General features: G+C 40.4%; 1 protein-coding gene across 1 annotated transcript; it reads left to right on the forward strand.

Annotated features, from left to right (window-relative positions):
* The first annotated feature begins 7496 nt into the window (after positions 1-7496).
* LOC311094783 (uncharacterized protein) lies at positions 7497-22156 on the forward strand. Its single transcript, XM_084132960.1, has 3 exons — positions 7497-7779; positions 16682-18173; positions 19817-22156. Coding segments are annotated over exons 2-3 (1488 nt in total). The 5' UTR covers positions 7497-7779; positions 16682-16686; the 3' UTR covers positions 19818-22156.

Consider the following 22156-nt stretch of genomic DNA (forward strand, 5'->3'; position numbering starts at 1 on the left):
GAAGCAAGGCCATAAGGTACTCGACAGAATCTGAATAGTCCTTCATGGGTGATAAATGCAGTCAGATCACGACTTTCTTCATGTAACAAAAGCTGGAAATAAGCATTCTCTAAATCAATTGTAGAAAAGACAGTTGCTCCACGCAGCATAGACATCATCTCATCAATATGAGGCAAAGGATAACTGTCCGCAACAACAGCTTTATTTGGTTCTCGCAGGTCTACACACATGCGAATACCACCAGTCTTCTTCTGAACAACTACAATTGGAGAAATCCACGGTGATGCATCCACTCGTTCAATAACACCCAAGTCAAGAAGGCGTTGAAGTTCATCACTGACAGCATTTCGAACAGATAATGGCAACCGTCTAAGTTTCTGACGTACAGGTTTCACCACTGAAGAAGTTTTTACCTTATGCACAAATCCTTTTGCACATCCCAGCTTAGTAACAGGCACAGAAGCAGAAAGTCGCATTACAGAGGCTGAAGACTGAGTCGGTCCTGGAAGTATGGAAGAACCTTCAAACTTGAGATGCAATCCATTAATTAAATCCATTCCAAGAAGAGCAGTGCCACATTCAACTATAAAGATTGAAGTATTACAGGTCATATTATCTCTGGTAACAGTAACAGGTAGACAACCAAGCACTGGTATTGGATCTCGTGAATATGTCACCAATTTAACAGCAGGAGGCAGCAAAGAGTCTTGGTTAAAGTGTTTTTCATACACAGATTTAGGCAGAATGGAAACGGAAGATCCAGAATCCACAATCAACTCCACAGGTACAGAGGCTGATGCAGTCATGATAGTAGTAGTACACTTTATCTTATTAGATACTGAATCTTGCATGTAAAGAATCTGAAGCTCAGGAAGTTCAATCTCATGTACAGAATGTGTTTGCTGTGAACGACATACTCTTGAAAAATGTCCCAACTTTTGACAATTATTGCACTTTACAGAAACTGCAGGACATCTGGAATCATTTGCAAGATGTTTTGTAGATCCACATCGATAACATGCACGAGCCAAGGAAGTAGCAAAAGACTTTGAAGGCACAGGCAGAGGTTTCAAAGGTGATTGTCTTTTGTAACGATCAACAGCAGGCACACTTGTTGCTTGTATTGCTTGCACAGGTACTGAAGTCTGATTTGAAAAAAGTTTAGCTTGTTCACCAGCAGCCTCCATTTGTGTAGCAATAGTAATAGCCCTGTTAAGCGTTAAATCAGTTTCTAACAACAGACGTTCTCTAATACGATGACTGTTTACATTCTCCACTAATTGATCTCGCAACATTTCATCATTATTAGATGCAAACTCACATGTGGTGGCTAAGTCCCGAAGAGAAGCAACATACTGCAAGATTGTTTCACCTGGTGCTTGAATTCGTTTTCTGAATGCATGACGCTCAGCCACAACATTACATCGAGGAATAAAGTGTAGTTTCAAAGTCTCAATAGCATCCTCCATTGTTTCTCCTGGGTTTGGTAAAGTATAGAATAGTCTCTGCCCTTCTGTTCCCAGGCAATGAAGAAACAAAGCTCGCTTTCTTGCAACTGGCCAGTCATCTCCTGATGCATTTATGACAAGTAAGTAATTCTCAAACATCTTTAACCAGACGCCAAAAGGAATAGACGGCTCACCCGGACACGGTAAGAATGGCGTAGGAAAAGAAGCAACAGCAGACATCTTTCATGTAGAACAGCAAAATCCTCGTCGCCAATTTGTTATGTCTAGGTCCAGGTAATCATGAAGACAAGAAAGTTTCTCATTTCTTCAAGGTTTATTCAAACCCACAAGCAATATAACAGTGCCAGCCATTTACATGATTAGGCAGCAGGTGCAAAAACTCCACTCTTAAGGTGCGTTCACACCGGACGCGAATAGCGCGTCAGGCGCGAGTGATTTCAATGTTAAGTCAATGCAAAGACGCGTTACGCGCGTAAAAAATTCCTGCGGCGCGGATGAGGCGTTTAGCGCGGCGCGGTAGACGCGAATTCGCCTCATTCGCGCGGCAAGTTCGCGCGAATGACGCGAATTGAGCGTCTGGCGCGTTAAGCGCATTACGCGCGAATGATTTTATTAGTGCTATTTGTGCATTCACGCGTTTGACGCGAATTCGCGTCTGCCGCCCGAGTTGAAAAATCTGAACTTCTGCGTCAATTCGCGCCGCGTTAACCAATCAGGAGCCTGCTTGCATGCTGCTGTCACGTGGTGAAGTGACAGTTTATAATGTTATTTTATGTTTGGCCTCAATAAATTATTTTGTAATATGACTAAAATGCACAATAAAGCAAATAAAAACATAAAACTCGATTTCAATATATGAGAGATACTCATTTTGTATTGAATGCTATTTATTCCATATCTATTCTAGATTATATGAAACATTATTAATCTAATGTAAAGACAACAAACACAATTTAGTGTATAAAAACAAACAAAAATCACAGGACAGGTTTCACTTTTGAAGGCTGGCTCCATTTATTATCAAAACAAAAATAAATGACAGATTAGGTGCGGGCGAGGGTGAACCTCAAGCCGGGCTGTACAGCGCGGGCTCGTCAGGCAGCGACCACTCGAGGCCGAGGCTTATACGGCCTACGCTGTCCTCGTCAGCGTCCTCACCGTTAGGTCCACCAAACCTACCTCCTGGAGCAAATTGTGAAACTCCTGAAACCCTCCGGAGGGTTTGGTGGACCCGAGTACAGCGACGATGTCCCCTACGCAGCTGTTTCTGCTCTCCAGAGCATATACGAGCGGTGATTCTCTCGATTAATGCTAATGCTCGATAAACAAAAAAAGATGGCTGCCAACAGGTTTCGAAACTTTCGCCTCTGACGCGCGTGACGCGCGTAAATTTCGCTTCAAACTTTTGATTTTATGCGCGTCAATTTCGCTCTTGACGCGCGAATGCACACAAAGTGGTCAAGCGTATAAATAGACGCGGCAGGCGCGAATTTGACGCGCTATTCGCGTCCGGTGTGAACGCACAGTTACTCTACACCTTTTATAGGTATCAACATGTGGACTACAGCGCCATCTCCTGACAAGTACATAAACACAACACATAGTCCAACGATTTGGTGTTGGCGTCATTGATTTCGCAGCAGCTAGGATGTGTTATATTCAGCGCTATCGACCCTATAGCCTATTTCTTTCGAAGCTTTCGCCATCCACTTTAAGTGATTTGGATGACTTAAAGTCGAGGTGCTCAGGTTTTACACAATTTGCTTTCTTTATTACAAATTATTTGAAACGATATAATAGCGTGACGATCGCAATTATTCTCCCTTGGAAGTGCCCTCCGAAAGGGTTATTTATGCCGGTTGGGATTTATGCCTTGGTTTCGTTTGTGCGAAGAAACGGTGAGTGTGCAAGTGAGTAGCTTTGTTAAATTCCCAAAGACAAATTGTCATATAACAATATTTTACAAAAATTATTTTTGGGGTTTACCCTTAAATATTAAATTGTATCTATTGTACTAGACATGTGGGAAATGAATGTGGGAAAAATAAATACTCTGAACCATATGTAGATTTACACAAACTGAGAAAGTCAAAAAGCGTTACTTTGGGCTCCCCTAATATTTATAGCCTATGTTAACGTATGTAAATTAGACTACGTTTCCTTAGCGCTAAGCACTGCATATGTTGCGTATATGTGTAGGCTACAGTACTACTTTTTCCTGGATATACCCCGAAAGAATGGAAGTGAAATGTGACAACATGCCCCATAGGTAACATGACATATGACAGCTTAAAATGTTATCTGATCAAATAAAAAAATATACAAGACAAACTAAAATATTTTCTAAATAAAATACAATTAAAAAACTTTTTCATATAAAATAATGGCATTTTTTTTTATATAAACTCATTTTTGAGTTTTGACTATATGAACACAGGAAAACACAGCTATACAACATAGTTCAAAACAAATAAATAAATAGTAATTTCTGAACATTGACTCTCAGTCTTTATTCACCTTTTTCTCACGTTTTCTCAATAAAATTAATAATAGTATAATATAAAAGCATATTTGTAATAGGGGCACATTGTAACGCAGTGTAACAACATGCCCCGCCTGCACAACTGGGATTTAAACCCGGCTAGTGTCTTCTGCTAGTTAGCGAAGCATTAAATAACTATCTCAACTGTTAAAGGGGCTATATGCAACTTTTTCCCCAAAATAAACGTAACAATAACCTTTTTATTTTACCATTTATGACTCAAACATCTCCGGATGAGCATACTGACACCTTGTCCGCTCACAGTGGGTGCACCTATAAGCCTGTATCCTATTTTTCCTATTTTCTGTCGGGTTGGATTTTTCCCGCGCTGTCTGCGGATGTGACGTCAAGCGCGTGCATGTTAAACGTTTCAGATCACTCTGCCACCACCGCTAGTCAGCAAACAAACTTAGTTTCTCAAACAATATGTATTTGACTGTTCTTACCTCTGTAAACATAATGTTGACCTCTTTGCAGCGGATGACTTGTGAAGTGTGCACGTACGAGAGCGAGCAGAAAGGAAGAGCAGTTCCGTTTTTTGGCCACAGGTGTCAGTCGTGAGTTTAAATTTCAGAAAATCGCATGTAGCCTCTTTAAATAACATATTGGAGATTAAAATAATATCAGATTTGTCTAATTTTAAATAAACACAAAAAATAGAGATGAAAAATTAACTTAGAGTTTAAATTTCAGAAAATCGCATATAGCCTCTTTAAGTTAAATTTTCATCTCTATTTTTTGTGTTTATTTAAAATTAGACAAATGCCTCTTTTTTTTGCCTGTAAATAATCTTCGTGCTTTGTTACTATTGATATGAAACAAAGTCTCAGATTTCAAATTCCGTCCATTTTCTTACAAAATTCTAAAACATAAATAGGTGTGAGATCGCTCATCTGGCGCAGCTCTAGAGAAGCAGCAGCGCGTGAGCGCACATGATCTTTTCTTCCACCTTGATAATACCAGTTACAGCGCGAAATAAACATGAATGAGCATCGAATGTGTGTTAAAGATAGAGTACAACTTATCGAAATCCATATCATGTTACATGGAGTTGCTCAATCAGTGTTTCAACCGTGGAAAGACGTCAGTAAAACGGCTTGTAAACAATGTCATGTAACGTCACATTTACCTCACATAAACCATATCCAGTGACCATAAACTTTTTAGTAAAAGTGTAATTTAAGTTTTTATACAAATCAGTTAATTTTTACCTTCAATATTATGGTAGGCTAATGAAGCCTAGGCTACAACTGACTACCATAGTTTACAACATTAGTTAAGAGATTTGTTAAAAGATTTGAAGTTTACCATGTATTGTGGTCTGATATCCAAAATAATCCATATTGAATCGAATCAGAATCTAAATCAAATCGAATTGCAAGCTTTGTAAATCGAATCGAATCTGAAATTTGTGTCAATATCCAGCCCTATAAATTATGTGTGAATATGCCCAACTCTCTGAGAGTGCAATCTCTATATGGGTTATGATGGCATTTTATATTAAAATATATAAACATGTCTGTATTCAGGGCCGTGCACAGGGGGGTGGCCCGGTGGCTAGAGCCACTGCCCCTCTGCCCTCATCGACTGAGGTGCCCCTCTTCCCCACCCCCACCGCTGTGAAAAAGCAATCCGCTCCAGGTTTTCCCGCTTGCTCCGCAACATCACTCACAGCATGGGTCCTATTTTAACGCTCTGAAATGCAAGTATCAAGCGCGAAACGCAAGTAACTTTGTGGGCGGGTCTCGGGCGCTGTTGCTATTTTACCGGCGGGATAAATGACTCTTGCGCCCGACGCAAATCTAAAATGTGTTGGTCTGAAGTCGCTTCATTACTCATAGGTGTGGTTTGGGCGTAACGTGAAATAAACCAATGAGAGCATCATCTCACATTCCCTTTAAGAGCAGGAGTGCTTGTTCCATGGCGGATTGCTATTATAACGGCGGATTTGCCAGGAGCGGTTCACAGCCGAGGTCGACGTTCTCGTCAGGGCCGTAAAACACAGAGAAGTGACATTGGGGATGTAGAAACACACCCAAATTAACTTCGGTTAAACAGCCGTATATGATATTTTGAGTCAATGTGTAAGCTAGATTTATGCCTATTTTTTCACATCTTTATGGACACAACAATGATTTCCCTAGTGTGTTAAAATGAATGAATGAATGAATGAATGAATGAATGAATGAATATCTTTATTTCGAACAATTAAAAAAAAATTTTTTTAGCATAATAAATCACACTGTTTGAAAATGGATGGGTAGAAGCCCTAGGCTTATCAAGACCTACAAGACCTAATATTTTTCCTTCTAATAATGTATGATTTGCAAAAATGAAAACTGCTGCTTCTGTGTAGATGAGAGAAGCAAAGTGTGTGTGCGTTGTGCACACGCTACATTATGGCCAAGCATGCGCCCTTAAAATAGCATCTGAATTACGCGCCACTGACTTTAGACTAGGAATTGTTTTCTGGAACTGCAAAATAGCACCAGGGAACGTTTGCGCCGGAACACGCCGCCTCTTTTCGCTGAACCGCCCACGGGAGCGCAAGTGTATTTCCTAGTTTACAGATGTGGAGGGAAAAGTCTGCTGTGCGCGGGTGCAAAATAGGAATGATACATGCGTCCCTGTACAAAGTCAATTGCGCTGGGTGCAAGATAGGGTCCAGTGTCTGTGGCGCTCTCTTGAAACTGAGAGTGAACACGACAGTTCACGAAAGCTGTCGCATTAACAGGTAGGCTATGCAAGACAGTGGTTGAATCTGCAAAATTAGTTTTTTTTTTTTTTATGTCGGTAATGTTTTGCTCTTGGTCTTCTACTAGTGCTAACAACTTGTACAACATATCCACGTTCTTAGAATTAGCTGCTTGTCTAATCAAATCTGGCCATTGAAAAAAATATCCCAATCATAAAACATTAGGTTATTAAGATATTTTAGGACATGGTACCAACTAGAAAGGTAAATAGTTTTTGTTATAATCACCAATGTGTAATTGTGAATCATAAACAAAATAGGTTATCAAGATCTTTCAGGACATGGTACCAAATAAAAAAGTGTTGCTGTAAATGGAACAGGTAAATATAAAGATGTAAAACAGCAAATAGTTTCTGTTATTATCAGCATGTTCTATCAAAACATCTACAATAAACTCTAAAATGTATTTGAGGGTGTGCTGTCTTCTCTTTTAATTGTATATTTTGTAATAACTGGATAATTGTGCTAACAAGCAACCACCCCCTTAGTGCCCCTTTTTTTGGTTTAGGCCACTCACTGCCCTGCAAAATGTCTGTGCACGGCCCTGTCTGTATTAATGAAAGAAATTATTGATAAACACGTATTTGGACTGAATTACATCCAGTTTATTAGCAACACCGTGCACGAGCATGAATCCCTCGTATTTGATCTCACAGGTGTCAGAGAAGAGAGAACTGCCGTTAGGAAGTGGTTTCTCTTCGTCTTCCCTTAAGCACTCGAGCTTAGTCTCACTGTGAAAGCAGACGGGAAGCACAGTATCTTTCTCTCTCTCATACACGTGCTATTTATGGTCTCTTTGTAACTTTATCAGAGTGAACATCGTGTTAAAACATTGTTGATAGATACTTAATGACGAGTATCCGTGCAACTAGCGAACTCTCGTTGAAACTGGCGCTTTTAATCGTGATCTGTCTAGCTCTTCTTTCGCGCGCGTGTTTGTCAATGCAGGAGTGAGAGAGCAGGACTTCCGGTGTGTTTTTTGCTCATTTCGCCTCTTCCTACTCTCCTTTAAGGTATGTTTGCACATTTAATGGTTATATAATTTGTTTTTATTTTCAATGCGATTGAATAGCAGTCTAAGATATAATATTTGTTTGACTAGCATTGTTAGTTACATGGTTAAATCTACAATCTACAATCAATCAATGACACGGCATGATTGTACCAAAAAGACTTTCTATCACACAACACACATTTTCTTGATGTGTTTACATGATGGAGTGTTTCATTTATGCTTAGTATTTTTTATTTGCATTAACCCTTGTATGGTGTTCGGGTCTGTTGGACCCATTTTCATTTTTTATCAAAAGAAAAATGATACAATTAATTCTTTTTTCAAACTGAGACTCATTGGCCTTGGCTCATTTTCTGTGAGGAATATATATCAGAACACATTTTTAATGAAAACACACTGTACACCCCCCCTACACATTTATATTACACACAGGATGTTCGGGTCCACTGGGACCCGGGGCTAATAAAAGTGTGGAAATTGTAGGTCTTGTGTACCTTTACTCTGTCCTCCTCCTGTCAGGGCCTGCTGTTAGTGTGTGTGTGTTCTTGTATATGGTTTATGAGGACACAAATGTGTATAATGGCATGGGTATTACAACGTAAACATGTTTTATAACGACATCTGTGTCCTCATACTAAAACATACTAAATGGTGTTTTTTGAAATTCAAAAAATGCCAAAAGTTTTCTGTGATTGGTAGGTTTAGGGGTAGGGTTAGTGTAGGGGGACAGATTATACAGTTTGTACATTAGAAAAACCATTATGCCTATGGAGAGTGACCATACACCACATATCCAAGTGAGTGTGTGTGTGTATGTGCATGTGTGTGTGTGTGTATGTGCATTTGTATGTGTGTGTGTGTGGGTGTGTGTGTCTGTGTGTGTGTTGTGGGTGTGTGTGTTGTGGGTGTGTGTATGTGTCTGCATGAGTGTGTGTGTCTGCATGATTGTGTGTGTGCATGCATGCATGTGAGAGAGAGATTGTGTGTAAGTGTGAAAGAGTGCAAGAGTGAGTTTTGTGTTTCTACTCCTGCCATTCCCACACGAGGTTGCAATTCTTAAATGTGATCTAACAAAGGTAAAGAGAAAATATTGACCATATATGCTGTTTATATTGTTTGTAATTGGGATGAAGTAAACATCTGTTGAGTATTTTAACATAACATTTTTGATTGTGTTGAATTAAAAACTAGGGATGCACCGAAATGAAAATTCTTGGCCGAAACCAAAAACCGAAAAAAGAGGAAAGCAAGGCCGAAAACCGAAACACCGAAAGAAATTATGCCAATTATTAGTACCATTGCATTTATGGCTATGACTGTGTACTAACTTTACTAAAATCAAGGCATTGCAATTGCATAAATTAATATTAAAGTTTCAAAGAATAAATCAATTAAAATTTTATGCAAATATTTATGTAGCACATTGCAAAGTATAAAATTAAATGTTTAACTTGACCCCACTCATGTGTACATTCAATAATAATGTAAAAGCCTACTGGCCTGCAGAAAGGTTTAAAAATGAAATGTTCTCTCATAAAAACAAAGTGCATTTAGGTCAATACTGCCATAGCCCATAATAATAGCTGCAGCTATATGCTCATGGACGTGAGCTGCAAAAACCATAAACAGCTAAGGTAAACAGTAAACACACACACACCTCTGAGAAATAACGGCTGCTCTGTACACACGCAAGGTCTCTCGCTCCCTCTCTCTGCCGCGCGCGCGCTACGTATGCGCGCTCATGCTCGCTCGCGATTCCGGGAGATTTAAACTAATTTGCGGGCATCAGGGAGCCGCTATCAATACGCGGGAGACTCCCGGAACTTCCGGAAGACTTGGGATGTCTGTGTTTTGAAAATCGCTGTCCGTGGGTCACTCTCAGATATATTGAAATACGTCCACACCGCAGATATGTTGCTTCTGACAAGCACGTGCAGGTCGCGGTATCTGCTGTTTGCGTCATCACTACATTTCGGCCGTATTGTTTCGGCCGTTAAAGTCTTTCGGCCGAAAACCGAAAATGCACTTTTGGGCCATTTTCGGCCGAAAATTTTCGGTGGCCGAATATTCGGTGCATCCCTATTAAAAACCCAAAAATGCAGCGGGTCCACCAGACCCACGAACACTGGCTGAGTAACAAAAATATGAACACCACACAAGGGTTAAATTTTGTGAAACAGTGTTATATTTTTTTGCCAACATGTATATGTGCAATTACGTATGGTATTCATGCCTTTGAGCATTCACGCTTCCGGTGTGTTTTTGCTAATTTTGCCTCATACTACTCATAAGGGATAATGTAGGCTACATCCAGCTGGTTGATCTCTCAAAATAACCCCGGGCAGAGTGATGCGAACGCGAAGCCGAGATATTGTCCCGCTTATTACACTGCTACTTGCCACATATGTAAATAATTAGATACGAAATATTGATCTGATTGGTCTTTAAACGCAAAGCTTCCATGGAGAGAGCAGTTTCAGCGGCAAGTTCAAATTAGACGGACATTTAAGAGATACGATATATGGTCATACAGTAGCACTTATTACACAGCATTTCGCCACATAAACAGTTAAGGGGATAAGATATATTGATTTCAGATTAAACAGTTTTAAAATCATATCCCATAATCCAACAGTGTAAACAATAGTCACAAAATGTCCGCCGCTGCATTTGTATGAAACGAGAGATCAAGTCTGGACGGCATAATTAAATAACTATACACAAAATATTGATTTGACTGAGTTTTGATACTTTTTTAGCTCACAAAACGCAAAACTTCCACAAAGAAAAAATATTCCTAACGCTGCTGACTTCAGTGACCCGGATGAGCCTGCGTTATCTGTTCTCAGCGGTTGTTATCTGGGAGTAATATACCGCTGGATGTCGCGATCGACCAATCAGAATCAAGTATTCCACAGAGCCGTGTAATAAAAGAGAATAAATTCCATCACTCATCCCATCCGTGCGTGATCATGCTTCTCTCCTGAGGATCTGCTTGATATTTGATACAGTAGCATGAACACCACGGCTTACAAAACTATCAGATTAACTAAGGAATATGAGATTTTTCGTTAAGTTAAGTGTAACGCCTCTTAGGGCGTCATATACTGACGCTTTTGACATTTCGTCTACATCCAACGCACATGGCACCCTTTAGCGTCAATATGACACGCACAGAGCTTTGTTCGGTTATGGGTAGGTTTAGGTCTGGGGTAGGGTTAGGGTTAGACCGCTAGGAGGCGCCTTCTGGCCCATCTATCTGCGTCTCATATTGACGCTAAAGGGTGCCATGTGCGTTGGATGTAGACGAAATGTCAAAAGCGTCAGTATGACGCCTTGGGATGAGATTGGGCTGGTGTATGTGTTAACATCAACACACGTATTTCATGGATGCAAACAGGTCTATTTGATGTGCAGTTTAGCCTAAACATACAGAAAACGCATTTCAAAACTGCTTGAAAATATACTTAGCAGATGTTTACACAGCTTTCCAGATGAAGTGTTGAAAAAGGCTACAGAAGTGGACGTGGTTAAGCTGGAGGAAGAGAGATTGACAAGCAACCGTTTCTGATTCAGACCGTTTCATTTCGCTCTGATTAAAAGCATCAAAGTTTCTCACAAATGCACGCTGCAAATTACTATTATATAGCCTACTTATTTTGCTGCGGTATACAGTGTTTCCAACATGATTTTGTGAGACTGTGGTGTGTGGGCACTGGTTCCTCTAAGAACATTTTTTACATTTTAAATTTAAATGCATAAATCTTGTGCATTTTGATGGCAAAATTAAATGACTAGATCAATGAAGAATATAGTTTTCTTATAAACATTTTTGTGCTCTAGTAGTGGTATAACTGGATATGTTTCTTACACGAATGCATCGCTTTGCTTCAGAAGGCCTTTATTTAACCCCCAGTGTGGATATTTATTTATTATTAATGGATCTACTTTTTGGGCTTCAAAATCATGTCCTCTATTCACTCCCATTACAAAGCTTGGAAGAGCCAGGATATTATTTAATATAACTCCGATTGTGTCTGAAAGTAGAAATTCATATACACTGGCGTGCTCCCCCGGAAGAAAGTTTTACATTTATTAATCTGGTGCTCTTTGAGAGTTCAAAATGAAGAACAACAACACACCATAAATCATCCACACACCAATCGCTCTAACCTATGATATTCTCCGATTAAGATATCTGATCATCACAATACACTTGTTCAAATTTTCAGTGTTAAGCATGATGATATGGTAACATATCGCACTGAAGTAGGTCAAAAGCAAAATTACATTTCCTTAGCCTATAAACACAGGCTTTACTCCCTTCAAACTTCATTTGAACTTCCTGTTTCAATACATCAACTTCCTGTTTCAATACATCATTGTTTCATGAAAAAACACTTATCAGAATAATTTCTGTTAAGTTTGTGTATAGTTTTAGTTAAAGGGCTCCTGAAATCCAAATGTAAGTTTTTTAGCTTTTAGTATGAATATGTTAGGCTTAAGGTTATGAATTCAAAACTCTCTCACTTCCGGGAATTCTATCAGGGAATTCTGTGACATCACCGCTGACTTTAGCTTCTTATCACATCTTCTGTCCAATCAAATGCTCTCTAGAATCTAAAGCTCCGCCCCCTCTGCTATAAACACCACCTGGCCAAAGCGGCCATCGTCGCGGAGCAATATGGGTTTTTGCCAGGGTCGATATTGTCCACACCACTTTTTAAAATGACTCACGGCACGGATATGTACCTAATACAGATAAATAAAACATCTCCAGATGTTTCCATATGCTTCACCATGTTGTGTTGAAGGAAGGTTGTACGCAGGCGCACAGACTTGGTGTTGTTGTGTGTCAGTGCTTCACATTGCCACCTAGCCGCCTGGAGTGCATATTACATTGAATTTCACGCACTTTTGAGTCACCATATGCACGCAGATTTCCTCCCCATAACGCTTGTCTAAACGCAGAACTTTTGCGTTTTCTCTTCAGATCGTTTCCGTATAAACATAGCCTGAAAATGAAAGTAAAAGTGTTATGCACGTTCATTGCGTTTTACCAAATGAGAGTTCTGTCTTTATTAAAATCAAAACAGTAATTTATCTCTGGACTTGCGACCCATCCCGCAATTAATTGTAATGTTATTTTGTATTACTTGTCCCGCTTCGTAATTCTCTATGCAGGAAAAACCCTGCTGTAGCTAAGTTGCTAAACACATCGTGTTGTCATGTAAGGGCCCTGTTCATGTTGGACAGACATTTTAATTGCATTTTGTGTCTGTTAACAGAGGCACAAAGAGTTGTGAGTTGGAGCTCTGGACATAAGCTGTAGCAGCTCCGTGTTGCAAGCACCAATCCAGTTAATTTATTTTTTTCTTCTATAGACAGTACTCACAAAGGTATAACGATCAAGATTAACTTAAAAATTGTCCGGAGTTCTCCTTTAAAGGGATACTTCAGGATTTAGCATTAAGCTTTGTATTAGTAGAAAACCTGTAGTATTTTCGAATTACCATGCTTTCCACCCTCATATCCCCCTGAGACAAGAGATTTATGTATTTTTTGTCTGGAAAAAATCCTCCGATGACGCAAAAATCGTCATTTTGCGTCATCGGAGGATTTTCTGGCCAGAGGCTAAAGACTACAGCCAGTAGGAGGAGCTGTCCCACATGTTTTCAGCCCGCCCATAGGAGGTGGGATTTCACTCACAGAATGTACTCAGTGTCAGCCGTCTTTCTTTGGAAGCTAAGCTAGCAGGCTCTTGTTCTGTGGAGAAAGCTGAGTAGTAGGAGAAAGCTGAGTAAGTAGGGGTAAACAACGACATCCTCCTTTTCCCGGACTTGTCCGGCGGGCGAGATCGTTCAAAATGTACGGGATTCGGCTTTTGCGTTCTGCGGTCGCCATGTTTACATGCACATGCACCTTTTGTTTCAATCCAACTGAATTCATTCCGATTGGTGAATCTGAATGTAGTGTTTACATGAACGCTAAACAAGTGATCGGTTGATGTGCGTTTTACCCTTGCTAAGAAAATTCCCACTCCTCCGTGAGACCCGGCGCGTCTCAGTAATCATGCTACCGGCCTCGCACTGTTCTCCCGCGGCCGTCAGCCTCGTCCTGCTCGCCACAGTAAACATAATGAATGAATGGCGACTGTAGAACGCAAAAGCCGAATCCTGGACATTTTGGCCCATTTCTAAATCACTGGCAAACTCATCACGTAGGCTTGCCTTGTTGTTTTCAACGGCGCACTCTTACCGGTAGGCGTGGCCTCCTAAGGCAGCGAAGCAAGTGCATTCTGGGAGTTGTTGTCTTTCATCCACATAAGCCAAAAATAAATTTTCTGGCTTTTCTCAGTCTAGAAAACTCTAAATTCAAAGATTTCTTCACATTTCTTCTACTTAAATGACCTATTTTAAATACACATTCATCTTCCCAGAGGTGAAGTATCCCTTTAAGCAGTGGCGTTACACGAGCCTGCTTAAATGCTGTGGGAAAGGTACCAGTGTGAAGAGAGGTGTTTATGATGAGTGTGAGTGCGGGTACAACCGAAGATGAAATGGCTTGAAGTAGGTTAGTGGGAATAGGATCAAGCGGACAGGTGGTAGGGCGATCGGAAAGGAGGAGATTGGAGACCTCTACCTCTGAAAGTAGAGAGAAGGAAGGTAGAAAGTGTGTGTTAGCTGGTAAAATTTGTGTGTCAGTTTGTGGATTGGTAAATTGGCCGCTGATGGCGGTTGATTTATTTATAAAGAATGTAGCAAAATCATCAGCTTTTAGTGTTGATGAAGGAGGAGGAGGGTTGAGAAGAGAGGAGAAGGTTTTGAAAAGCATGTGAGAGTCTGAAGAATTGTTAATTTTGTTGTGATAGTAAGTCATTTTAGCAGTGGAGATATTAGCAGAGAAGGAAGAGAGGAGGGACTGATAAAGACCAAGGTCAGTAGGATCTTATGATTTGCGCCACTTCCTCTCTGCACCCCTGAGTTTCGAACGATGTTCACGGAGAACATCAGATAACCAGGGGGCAGAGGGTGTGGCGCGGGCTGGCCTGGAGGAAAGTGGGCAGAAGTTGTCCAAGCAGTTGCACTGTTAGTATCTAGTGTTGAGAGCTGATCAGGTGGAGGAAGTGTGGATGAGACCAGAGAGGATAGACGAGAGGGTGAGAGTGAGCGTAGGTTTCGCCGAAAGGTGACCTGTGGAGGAGTGTGTGTTGTGTTCTGTGGCAGGTTGATGTTGAGAGTGAGGAGGAAGTGATCTGAGGTGTGCAGTGGAGTGACCAGTGTATTGTCAGTGGAGCAACAGCGTGTGTAAATAAGGTCCAATTTATTACCTGATTTGTGAGTAGCCGCAGTAGATACTCGCTTGAGGTCGAATGAGGCAAGCAGAGTGTGGAAATCAGCAGCCTGAGGTTTTTCTAGGTGGATGTTGAAGTCTCCAAGAACTATGAGAGGAGTACCATCCTCAAGGAAGGATGAGAGTAGCACATCAAGCTCCTCCAAGAAACTGTGGAGCTGCCCTGGGGGACGATATACAACTACAAATTGCAAAAAAAAACAAAAATTAATTGGGCTTGTGATGGTAATTGAATGTGATTCAAATGAGCTGTTGTTACACAGAGGTGGTAAATGATTAAATTTCCAATCGTTTGAGATGAGCAGGCCAGTACAACCACCCCTACCAGTCAAGCGAGATGTGTGTGAGAAAGTGAAATTAGTGGAGAGGGCAGCCGGTGTGTCCGTGTCCTCCGGTCTGATCCAGGTCTCAGTCAGGGCCAGTAGACTGAGACCCGAATGACTAGAAATAGATGTAATGAAATCAGCTTTGTTTACAGCGGACTGGCAATTCCAGAGACCAATAGGAAAAGAGAATATAGTACCAGAAGACACCGGAAAGGTATGCAGGTCGTTAGGATTGGACTGCCTCTGACGTGTGACATTTGATTTACGTATGTTAGTAATGGTAGGGATTTGAAAACAAGGGATTTGTAAGACGGGTCACAAACAGAAAGATCAGATGAAGAGTTGTGTACTTTTGTACTTTTTTTAAAGAAAGAACATTTTTATTAAAAAAAATCAATAATTATCGATACCGGACAATATGAAACATTATATCGTGATTATTTTTTTTGCTATATCGCACAGCCCTAATTGGTGTCCAAATTATGACACTATTGTATATTTTTTAATGTATTCATATTACATTACATAATTGTCGTTGATCAAATATATGTAATAGTTCTCACTATTTGTACTGACTAAGTCCTAAATGAAGTCTAGTACTGGTTGCTAATACAGCGAATTAAGTTTAGACGTGTGCCCGTGCAGCCTGACACAAAACAAACGGAGAGTTCAGTAATGTTACTATTATCTAGCGAGTTTATTTTCCTCCATATACCATACAGCAGCAATATCTTAACTCATAATATGTAACCAAAACAACAAACCGCATTGCTCACCACAAAGGCAAGGCACAAAAGCACAGTCGAAAACTGTTTGCTTCCCAAATCATTAACACCTGTGTCTGGGTTTCCTCTTTTTTAAATGACCTACCCAGGCTGATCCGAGATCAGATGAGCCACAAAGCACATACAGCCCCCTAGTGGCACAGGACAAAATTACATAAATTACAAAATGAATATGGCTCATACACTATTGAAATATGATATTTGTATATAATGTTTTAAAAATAATAATTGAAGATTATCATTTATCAATGTACCTCATTCATGTAAATTTTCAGGGACGTATCATTTATAAAAAGGCATAAAAAGGATTGTAATATTTATAGCAGTTGTTTACCTTGTTACATTATGGTTCACTTTTACGTCCTTTCAATTCATACATCTCTTGGAATTGTTTTGATGTACTGAAAATGAAATAACCTTTTCTCTTTGATTTCAGACCTGATGGAAGAGATCGAGGAGAGAGAAGAACTGAGTGAAGTGGAGGAGGAACATCATGTCCAACCTGGAGAAAAACCTTTGCGCTCAAAGACTAAAAATACATTTTTAAAGAAAAGAAGTGCCAAGAAATCTTTCACCTGCACTCAGTGTGGAAAGAGATTCACATGCAAACATAATCTTGAGTGTCACATGAGGATCCACACTGGAGAGAAGCCGTTCACTTGTGATCAATGCGGGAAGAGCTTTACAAACAAACATCATTTTGAGCGTCACATGAGAATCCACACCGGAGAGCTGTTCAAATGTGATCAGTGTGGAAAGAGTTTCACGTGCAAATATAGTCTTGAGCGTCACATGGAAATCCACTCCGGAGAGCTGTTCAAATGTGATCAGTGTGGAAAGAGTTTCACATGCAAACATAATCTTGAGCGTCACATGAAAATCCACAACAGAGAGAAGCCGTTCACATGTGATCAGTGTGGGAAGAGTTTCACAACCAAACAACTTCTTGATGTTCACATGCGAGTTCATACTGGGGAGAGACCGTTCACATGTCATCTATGTGGAAAGAGATTTACATTAAAAAATCATCTTGATGTTCACATGAGAATTCACACTGGAGAGAAGCCGTACACATGTGATCAGTGTGAGAAGAGTTTCAGATGCAAACATACCCTTGAGCGTCACTTGAGGATCCACACGAGAGAGCTGTTCACTTGTGATCAGTGCGGGAACAGCTTTACAAACAAACATCGTCTTGAGCGTCACATGAGAATCCACACCGGAGAAAAGCCGTTTAATTGTGATCAGTGTGGGAAGAGTTTCACACGTGAAGACAGTTGTGAGATTCACATGAGAATCCACACCGGAGAGAAGCCGTTCACATGTGATCAATGTGGTAAGAGTTTCACAAAAACAGGACACCTTAAAGAACACATGAAAATCCACACAGGAGAAAAGCCGTTCACATGTGATCAATGCGGAACAAGTTTCTCACATAAACAAACTCTTAATGTTCACATGATGATCCACACCGGAGAGAAGCCGTTCTCATGTGATCAATGCAGCAAAACATTTCTTAGGTCCTCAGAGCTGAAGACACACCTGACAGTTCATACGAAGGAGAAGCCGCATTCATGTTCTGTGTGTGAAAAGAGTTTTTCACTGTTGCACACTTTACATAAACATGAGAAAACTCACACTGGAGTGAGAGAGTACATGTGCTTTGAGTGTGAGAAGACTTTTACTACAGCAAACTGTTTAAAACTGCACCAGAGAATTCACACTGGAGAAAAACCTTACAAGTGTTCACACTGTGACAAGAGATTCAGTGTGTTAGCAAATATGAAAAGACATGAGAGGATCCACAGCAGAGAGAAGCCACACACGTGTGATCAGTGTGGGAAGAGTTTCTCTATTAAAACTCACCTAAAGCGACACATGAAGATCCATGCAGTGGAGGAACCACATCACCTCAGTCTGAGATCATGGTAAGTTATTTTATATCTTTATGTGCTGAGCAACAAAATCTGGAATCTTGAAGTTAGTTTGGCTTGTGTGCTTTTCCTGCTGCAGCTTCACCATGTAACCTTGATTTTTCATATGCATTTAGTCCATAGAAATTGTAGTTACTGGTAGATGTTATGTAAGGGATAATGTAGAGCGAGGCGGTTGTTATAGCGAATACAACCCCGGCGGGTATAACAGCCGCCTCGCTCTACATTATCCCACTTATTACATGGCTGCCTACCAAATAAATCAATAATTTGACACAAAATATTGATTTAAAAAGGAGTTTATTGATTTAAAAACGATTGTATTGCTTCCACTAAAGAAAACGGTCCGTTCCGTCTCTACGGTTAGAATCCTGCGTCCATAGAAATGCACTGTTTTTCATGGCAACGGTGTGTTATACTTAGCAGCGGTCTGATATCAAGAATTATTACATGGCTTGGCTGAATTCCAATGTAGAATGCGGTCTGTTATTTCTTGATAACAGACCGTTGCCATGAAAAACAGCGCGTTGCTATGGACGCGGAACGGACTATTTTCTTTGGCGGAAGCAATACAATCGTTTTTAAATCAATAAACTCCTTTTAAAATCAATAATTCGTGGCAAATTATTTATTTATTTTGTAGGTAGCCATGTAATAAGCGGGATAATGTATAGTGAGCCGGTTGTTATAGTGAATAACAACCCCTTCAGGCTGATTCAAGATCCCTCCGCTTCGCGTCGGGATCCCGTTCAGCCTGTCGGGGTTGTTATTCACTATAACAACCGGCTCACTATACATTATCCCTTACATAACACACCGCATTCTACATTAGAATTCAACCAAGCCATGTAATAATGGTAGATGTTATACATATGTAGACATATGTATGTAGACATCTGAATGGACATATTGGTAGATGTTTTCACATAGTGACCCTCATTTACAAAACAAGTGTACAACAGAAAATTGGCATTTATCACACACCTGATTCAACTCATCAGCTCATTAAACCATGTGATAATGAGCTGATGAGTTGAATCATGTGTGTTTGATTAGGGCAGCCCGGTCTCACCCCAAAACGTCATGTACTGACGGGTCTTGACCATACGGCAACATACAACGAATAGGGTATCCCTAAAACGTCCATATGAGACGAAGACATAAGCGCACCAGCAGCGCCTCCTAGCGGTACCCTAACGCATACCTAAACCTACCCATAACCCGAATCGTCACATATGGACGTTTTAGGGGTACCCTATTCGTCGTATGTTGCCGTTTGGTCAAGACCCGTCAGTATGTGACGTTTTGGGGTGAGACTGTGTTAATTAGGGAGAGAAAGAAAACGTGCAATGTTGGTGGTCCTTCAGGAGCAGGGTTGAAGAACACTGATCTAGAGTGTCATGACTAAACTAGTGACTTATAACACAAATCATCTTCATGGCGTTAAAATAGATCATAACCGGCTCAGCAGTTGTTGACCAGATTTGATGAGATTAATATGACTATTGAACTCATCAGTGATCTTGACTTTGAGCTTCACTTTTCATTTCATATTGTTTTCATTGTTGTCATATTGTTTTCATTGTCTCTCATTTGAAATATCACCTAATATAATGTTTTTTGGGTTTTTTTTTTAGACCTGATGGACGTGAACAAGAAAGGAAAAACAGAAGCCAAAAAATCTGTCTCCTGCCCTCAGTGTAAATCAAGTCTGAAGATTCACATGAGAGTTCAAACTGGGAAGAAGCGGCTCAGGCTTTCACTCTGAAATCACATCTTACATGATTATACTGTACTGGATGAGAACTCAAATACTGCTATACTTCACATTAGCATCCATTTTGTGTCATCGCTCTTTTAACATCTCTATTCAGTAAACAACTGATCAATTCAGCTTGAGTAACAGTGAAATTTACAATACTCAATTTCTCTCTGGACGCACACAACTTTAAACACTCAAAGGAACATAAGGATGATCATATAACTGCTTTCAGTAAGGGGAATTGCACAGCTCGTTTAAGCTGAAGATGCCAGCTCATGCCAGACTGGATCACACATCCACGCCATAAATCAGTGTCATTAGTGAGACTTTCACACAACGTCAGTGTGTGTTTCAGTGCTGGAAACTATGAAAGATTCTTGTAATACTAATATGTTACGCTAGCCTGGCTAACATCAGACCAAGTCTCATTTGAGATTTGGTCTGGGAACCACGTGTTCATTTTCTCGTATTTGAGGCATGGTTTACGAATGCCCAGAGCCGTTTATTGGGCGCTATAAATGTCTATCAAATGCGCCTGTATGTAGCTCATAGCCAGTCGCTTCAATTATACCAGATGACGTATGTAGAGTGACAGAAATTCGACGAGGAAAAAGACGATGGGTCAAAGATTTATTTGTACACGATGGCGTTTAGCGAATATTACCGTTTGTGCAAGATAAACATGAGGGTAGAAGGTAACGTCGAGTCTGATGCCATGTTGAATCCATAGATATAAACAAACTGCTTCGGTGTCGTCATTGTCTTGCTGCTCCCTCCCCGTTCTGTGATTGGTTCCCTTTTTCAGGGGAAAATCTGGTCCATGGTGTCCAGACTGCCTAGCAGTGTGAATAAAATCGCGCTGCGAGCAAGGCAGTATGGGGAAACCCAGGCTAATGTTACGCAGTTATCAACATATCATATACACGATCATTTCAATCTTCCAAGTACTAATTGATAGAGCCCAAACATGGTATGGGTTGAGGTTACATTGACCGTTGGTTCTATTACAAATACACAGTATCAAAACAATAGTATTCAAAACATTACACAAGACAGTAAATTATAACACACAGTGTCCTGGGATGCATGCTCATTTATAGATCAGTTCGTCGATAAATGAATGCAAGGGAAGTCTGTAGGTTCTAACGGCAGGGACCCTGACCACATTCTTAACAACAATAAAACCAACTTATCTGACCGTAGTCAGGGTAACCGAGAATCTTCTTTCCTTTGTTGGGGGGGATGGGACGATAGGTCCCAGAGTGAGTTAAATATAACAAATAATTGTGATTTGTCTCAGTTGTTACAACAGTAGGAACAAAGAAAGGCCCTAAGAAAAAGAACATCTTTAAACATTGGTTTAAACCATAAAAAGGGACAGAAAACGGTAAGGAACATGTCCTACATATCTCCTTATTCATCCAGGGAACTGTGCGCTCACAGTGGAAACTGCACCTGGAATAACAGCCAATGTAATCTCACCCACTAACACAGTAATGAGCATCTGTTATACCTCAAACAATTTACATCAAGTTTGGACTCTATGAGTTCAGAACGCTGCCGCAAGGACTTTAAGAAAGGTTTGGAAAGGAAATAAACCATTTCCAAGGTTCTAAAGACACTCTTTCATTTAACTGTATATTTTGGGACAAATCCACAAGCTCCACAGAGTGGGAAGGTGGGACGTGATGGGCGGACACTTGGAATGCTACGACTTCATTTGTCTCACCGTGAGGCAGGAAGAAGTAGGAAGGCGGGAATTAGTATTCGCCTCCCCAACTGGAAGGTTAGCTTATATTTATGTTTCACATGGTCGGGTGATCAGTCCGGCAATGGGCTACGTCTTCCACTGGTATCTTTCTGCTCGGAGTGGGGGAAAACTGGATCGCTTTCCACCAGTTGCAGAGCCGCACTGAGACTGAGAAACCTCTTCCCAAAGGCCTTGGCATTAGGTTGTTGCTATATTAGATTGGTATTTGTGTAGAGACTCTATCTAGGGTCAGCATATACAGATATATGCATTAGACATGTTATCTGTATTCACTGTACATTCATTGCTTCATCCAATCCGTTGCTCATCTACTTGGAATTCATTGTTATCGTTCATTTGTGTAGTTGTTTGTAGTTTCTGTTTGATTATTGATTCAATTTTCATAGTATTTAGTGAGTGTGATATTTTTCTCATGTATTTATTTTTTAATAAATTCATTCTTAT

The sequence above is a fragment of the Abramis brama genome (assembly GCF_963993115.1).
Source record: "Abramis brama genome assembly, chromosome: 1".
Lineage (NCBI taxonomy): Eukaryota > Metazoa > Chordata > Actinopteri > Cypriniformes > Leuciscidae > Abramis > Abramis brama.

Excerpts from the sequence above, each read along its gene's own strand:
- LOC311094783 (XM_084132960.1), top strand. The coding sequence starts at position 16,687 with ATGGAAGAGATCGAGGAGAGAGAAGAACTGAGTGAAGTGGAGGAGGAA.